Below are 6,000 nucleotides of genomic sequence, written 5' to 3'. Positions count from 1 at the left end.
TCCCCTCAGGCGCTCCAGGTTCAGTGCCTTGTGCCGAGGGTCTCTGGTGCCTTCCTAGACTTCTCGGGACAGTCTGACGGGGTCAGAAGCGGGGGGACAGCGCGGGAAGAGCAGGCAAGTGGAGACAGCCGGACTGCGCCTCAGTCCTCGGTGCCAAGAACACGGTCGCGGAGGCGCGGCCAGCTTCCCTTGGATCGGACTTTCCGCCCCTAGGGCCGGGCGGCGGAGCTTCAGCCTTGTCCCTTCCCCAGTTTCGGGCGGCCCCCAGAGCTGAGTAAGCCGGGTGGAGGGAGTCTGCAAGGATTTCCTGAGCGCGATGGGCAGGAGGAGGGGCAAGGGCAAGAGGTCGCGGAGCAAAGACCCTGAACCTGCCGGGGCCGCGCTCCCGGGCCCGCGTCGCCAGCACCTCCCCACGCGCGCTCGGCCCCGGGCCACCCGCCCTCGTCGGCCCCCGCCCCTCTCCGTAGCCGCAGGGAAGCGAGCTTGGGAGGAAGAAGAGGGTAGGTGGGGAGGCGGATGAGGGGTGGGGGACCCCTTGACGTCACCAGAAGGAGGTGCCGGGGTAGGAAGTGGGCTGGGGAAAGGTTATAAATCGCCCCCGCCCTCAGCTCCTCTTCATCGAGGTCCGCGGGAGGCTCGGAGCGCGCCAGGCGGACACTCCTCTCCGCTCCTCCCAAGCAGCGGCGGCGGCTCAGAGCGGGCTCCGGGACTCAGACGCAGCGGCCAGCGGGCGCCTGGCGGCGAGGATTACCCGGGGAAGTGGTTGTCTCCTGGCTGGAGCCGCGAGACGGGCGCTCGGGGCGCGGGTCCGGCGGCGGCGGAGAACAAGAGGAAGGACTTGGGCGGCCGGGTCGTTGGCCGCGGGGAACGCGGGCACCGGGCGAGCAGGCCGCGTCGCACTCACCATGGTCTTCTGCTGGGACACCGGGGTCCTGCTGTGCGCGCTGCTAGGCTGTCTGCTTCTCACAGGTGAGGCGCGGCCGGGGGCCGGGGCCTGAGGCGGTCTGCGATGGGGCGGCCGGAGGGCAGAGCCTCCGAGGCCAGGGTCGGGTGCACGCGGGGAGACAGGGCTGCAGCCCCGAGAAGCTGGCTACGGCGAGAACCTGGGACACTAGTTGCAGCGGGCACGCTTGGGGCCGCTGCGCCCTTTTTCCGAGGGAGCGCCTCGGGGAGTGGCTGGCCTGGACCCGCGAGCATCAGCGCTCAGACGGGGTCCGCGCTGGGGCTGTCCGTTTGCGACAGGGTTGCCGATCCCTTATGCAGCTGTTGGGTTGGGGTCTCACTGCCGAGGCCCCGGGCACTAGGAGCCCCACGCACCTGGACCTGCCTGGCACCCAGAGCCCGCTCCCAGGCGGCCTGGCGCAGATACACGGGGTCGCCTGGAGCCGGGAGCAGAGGCTCCTGAATGCCTGCCAGGCTGCCCAGGGCGGCGCTGGGCTGAGGCCGGGGCGTTGGTGATATTGGGCACCGGCCGCGACCTCGCGCCACGAGAGTGAAGGAGGGGAGCCGATTTGGAAGAGACGCGTGCCTGCGGGGAGCAGGAGGAACGCAAGAGAGGGCCAGGGCCGGCATCTCATGACCCGCTAGGGCCCCCGAGCCGGACTGTCCCGGGGAACGCGCGGTGAGCGCCCGCTCCTCCCAGCCGCGCGCGGACCGCGGGGCCCCAGTGCGCTGCGCTCAGCCACCGGGTGGGGCCTCTGCCGGGAGCAGGCGGGGTGCGCCATCCAGCCAGTGTCGCCGACATCAGTGACCCTGACCAACGAGGGCAGCCCAGGGCCCAAATACTGTTAAGTTACTGACTTACAAGCCTAGCCTTTAAAATCCCAGCGAAGAGAGGGCGGGCGATTTTGACCAAACGATGCGGTTTGAGGAATCGGTGAGGTCCGCCCACCACCTAAGTCAGCCTTCGCTGGGCGTTTGGGAGACGGGCGGTGGAACCGTCAGGGGCTGGGGGTTTTACCAGCAGTTAGACCGCCGCCATCGAGGGGTCAAAGCCCGAAGGAACTTGAGGGTTCGGACTCGCAGCCTCTGCTCAGTGGGGCTGAGTGGCGGAGCCTTGTGCCTCGTTCCCCTGGGCGCAGAGAGCCAGATTTCGGAGCGCCTTTCTTTTAAGCATCGTGGAGAAAAGGTAAAATACGAAATAAAATACAGTAGTATAAAATAAATCATTGCAATGATTCCCGGGAGGAAAAGTCAGTAAGATGGAGCATATTAAAACCACCACCACAACAACAAAAAAAGCTTGTTAAACCTAAAAAGCAGTAATAGTTAAATATTCTTTCTCAGTGGGAAGACTAACTAGAAGGTCAGTTTCCAAGTAACAAGTAATAGTTCCAGTTAGATTGGTGAAACTACTGAACCCGGAGACAGGGCGAAGTAGTAACTTCTGAGAACTCACTGTAGGTTGGGAAAGATGCTAACATAACTCTATTAAATAAAATGTTGTATTTTCTATTTCACAAATACATTTTTTGTTTTGAAAAGTCACTTGTATTAAAATATAATTGCTTAGAGAATTTAAATACCTCACTCGACTATTATGTAAAGATAAATCTAGGTAAATTACATGAATCTAAAATTATGGAGGGAAAAGTATGTGATTTATTAGTTTTTCTACTTCACATAGATATATCTTTATTTCAAAAACATGCTGACTTTAGTGAAGCATCGTTTTGTTTGTAATTGGGACCATCTTAGTTCGGTGGAAACTTTACAGAAACGTGAGTGGGATCCTCTTGTGATTTTTCTTAGATTGTAATTTACTGAAATGGGGCAGCAGTTTTCGAACTCTGATTTTGTTTTTTTTTTTTTTTTTTGCACTTTTTTGGAAGAAAGGACTAACATTGGCAAGGTGAGAGCCTCTTTACCTGACAGTTAACAGAATACTCTGTTAGCTCATGTTAGCTCAGTCTGCAGCGTGGGTGCTTTTGAAAACCCATAGTTTCTCTGTCTAGTTAACAAACATCTCACAGTAAAACCATCAGCTACCACCTACTTTACAAACCGCATCAGGGCTTTCATGCTCAACTGAGGGGCTGCATATCCGGGAAGCAATGTCTAGTAAGAAGCCACATTTCCGCCCTGCAGAGTTCTCTTGCATCATTATGAACCTGGGTCTGCTTTCCTTCAGGTGCTATGTAATCTTTGAATACTTATCAGCTATTAATATTATGTGTGTGTGCATGCCTGGTGTGCACATGCATTGAGATGTAAAATAACCAGAGGCTCAGTAATACAAAAAGATAATGCCTTTCCCCTCTAAAGAGTTTATTTACCTCTTCCAGATCTTCTGGGAAATAAAAAGATGCTAATAATTCAGATACTTTCAAGTCCTCTCTATTGCTCTTTCTCTGTAAAGGATACCAGTACTCTTTCTCCAGCTCTGAGCCTCATTTCCTACTTTTAAGGTATCACAGCCTGGATGAAAGCTACAGATCTTTTTCTTTGTTCTCATTTTTCTTGAGTTCTTAAACAGCTAACATTTACAATTTACTATAACTAAGTGGAAATATTGAAATCGTGAATTTTGTGAAGGAAGTCCACATTAATAATATTAATGTGTACATGAAAATACCTATTTCAAATTGAATGTAATGAATCTCTTAAAGTTAATTTTTTGTAACAATTTTTGTTGTTTTCCCCAAGGTTTTTTATGAAGCTGCACTTTTTTTTAGTCTAAATTGCATATTCGAAATACTAATTATTTAGGAGCTTTGGCAGCCTACATAGTTTTCCAACTGATGCATCATGTTACAAATGAACTGTAGGTGACTACTTACTCCAGTTTCTCAAATATTTTTACTTTATATTTTAGCACTTTGTTCCATTTTTTTAATTTCCCTGTTGGAAATTCTATAATAGCCTATCTGGTTTCTTTTCTAATGATCACCAAATGGGTACTTTGCTTTCGTATGTAAAATGAAGACGTTAGAATAGGTGGTTGATTTCTAAGGCCTTTTCCTGACTCCAAAATTCAATTAATGATTCCAAGAAATGGCCTGAACACCATGTCTGTCTTTCCCTTTTTCTCTTCCCCACCTTATTTATATTTGTATGTAGAGTGGATGAGAAACCATATGATGCTGGAGCTGTTAGGATGAACTGGGCTTCCCCTGCTAATCACATTAAATTTTCTTTTTCTCTAGTAGTATGTACCTAAACAGCCTGTCAATTTGGCCTTGTGTAGGCTGTTTTGGAAGAGATGGGCTGGTAGAGGACGCCTGAGCCAGCAGTCATCTTTATCTTGGGCTTTTTTTACTAGTAGAATGTATAACTCTATAAAGTAGATGCTCCCTCAAAACTCTAGTGGCATTAACTCTTCTAAGGATAGCAGTCATTTTAAACCCCTATTTATTTCTTGAATTTTAAAAACCAACACTTATTTGCTTCAAAATGGCTTTATTCTTTTAAAAAAAGTTCCAGATTTTAACAGGGATACTAAACTCCTTATTTAAGATTGAGCCTACTTTGTATGACTTTTAAGAAACTAAGTAATTACTTTGTTCTTTCCAAAAATGATCGAGACATTTATAAATCTACTTCAAATTTATTTAATATGGAAGTTGAAAGTGATGTGTTACAAAAAAATGGTTTCACATTGACCAAAATAATGTAATGTCCTTGAGGAAGATTATGCAGCCAGTTGCGATCTACACAGCAGAGTTATGGCTGATGTTTGACCTGGCTTGGGCAGTTGGGCAAGACAAGAACAAATAACAGAGTAAGTAGCTTCTGTAGTGCTTTAAACTGAGATGTGTATGTGGGTGGGGATAAGAATGGAGAGAAAGCGAGAGAAGCTATCTTGGCACATGAATGTTAAAAGCGAAGCCTGCTGGTGTTAGTACAGACCAGGAGTGTCCAGTTCTTGGTTTGGATCTCACAGTTAGGGGTCTGTTGGGTGTTAAGTAAATATCATCATTTTTCAGTGCGTTTGTCATTGCAGGTAGGGGAGGAAGGGCATCTGAAATCATACCAGACTTTTTTTTAAGTAAAAATATATTAGTGTGAGTAGTTAAAAGCATAGACCATCTGCTGCATTTGGTTTAAGCAATTTGGTGGAACCGAACAGTCCATTCTGCTCCATTGGCCTTCATTGACAGGAGAGGCTCGTAAGAAATGACAAGATCTCCTGCCAGATGCTTTCCAGGATCACTGGTGGTTCCTCGCACTCTTGGGTGCTGTGGAAATTGCATGCTGCTGATTAAATTGCTGGATTTTATACCAGACTGAGGGAGGGGAAGGAAATGGGAGGAATGGGGTATTTGAGGGAGGGCTTGAAAAGAAAGCCTCAGACTTAGCTCACGGGGCTGCAGGGGGGTTCATTAAGGAAACAGTTGCATTGAGTCTGCTGAAGATAGTGGACTAGATTTCCTGCATTGCCGCTGGGGCGGATGTGGGGAGATGTCAAGAATTCCTGGGGATTTCCCATCCGTCTTGGTAAAGCTGGATGCCTGAAAGCCATTTCTGATTGCTGCTCCTTTCCTCAATTTTGAGCTCTTTGAGGGACTTGATCTTGCCTCACAGACACACATGCACGTTGTAAGAGCTAGACGGAACCTCATAGACCCCATCTACTCATGCCAGAGATGGGAAAACCGGCCCAGAGGAGGCCAGTGCTGTTTTTCAAGGTCAACAGCTGGCTAGTGGCAGGCCCAGGAACAGAACCTGATGTTCCTGCTACAGACAACATCTCTTCTTCACTGGTGTATTTCCTCTTCCCCAAACGGAAGACAGATGTTCAAATATTTATTGACTAACATTATTACAGTGCTAAAATTTCTTTCGAAATGACATCTTTTTAATATGAAGTTTTCTTCTATTTTCTTAAAGCACATAAGGGGTTTAAACTAAGAATCAAAATGATGGCTGCTTAGTAGCATGCCAAGAGATTTGATGAGAAGATTAACTTTCCTTACAAGCACTTGGCATCCTTTTTCTGAACAGCTGTGGCTTACATACTTGTGGCTTATGGTACTAGCTTTGTCTTTCGCCACTTCTCTC

At 48.8% G+C, this 6,000-nt stretch overlaps 1 protein-coding gene across 3 annotated transcripts in view; it reads left to right on the top strand.

Moving 5' to 3' along the window:
• Positions 1–623: 623 nt before the first annotated feature.
• Positions 624–6,000, top strand: part of FLT1 (fms related tyrosine kinase 1) — a 195,169-nt gene continuing 189,792 nt past the window's right edge. For all 3 annotated transcript variants that reach the window (XM_025364472.1, XM_025364473.1, XM_025364474.1), the window contains exon 1: positions 624–969. In XM_025364472.1, coding sequence (XP_025220257.1) covers positions 906–969 — 64 coding nt within the window. In that variant the 5' untranslated portion in view covers positions 624–905. The remainder of the gene's footprint in view (positions 970–6,000) is intronic.

Source organism: Theropithecus gelada, chromosome 17 (genome assembly GCF_003255815.1).
Source record: "Theropithecus gelada isolate Dixy chromosome 17, Tgel_1.0, whole genome shotgun sequence".
In the NCBI taxonomy this organism is placed as follows: Eukaryota; Metazoa; Chordata; class Mammalia; order Primates; family Cercopithecidae; genus Theropithecus; species Theropithecus gelada.
Note: the sequence above shows the minus strand (reverse complement) of the source record. Positions and strands in the feature narration are given on the sequence as shown.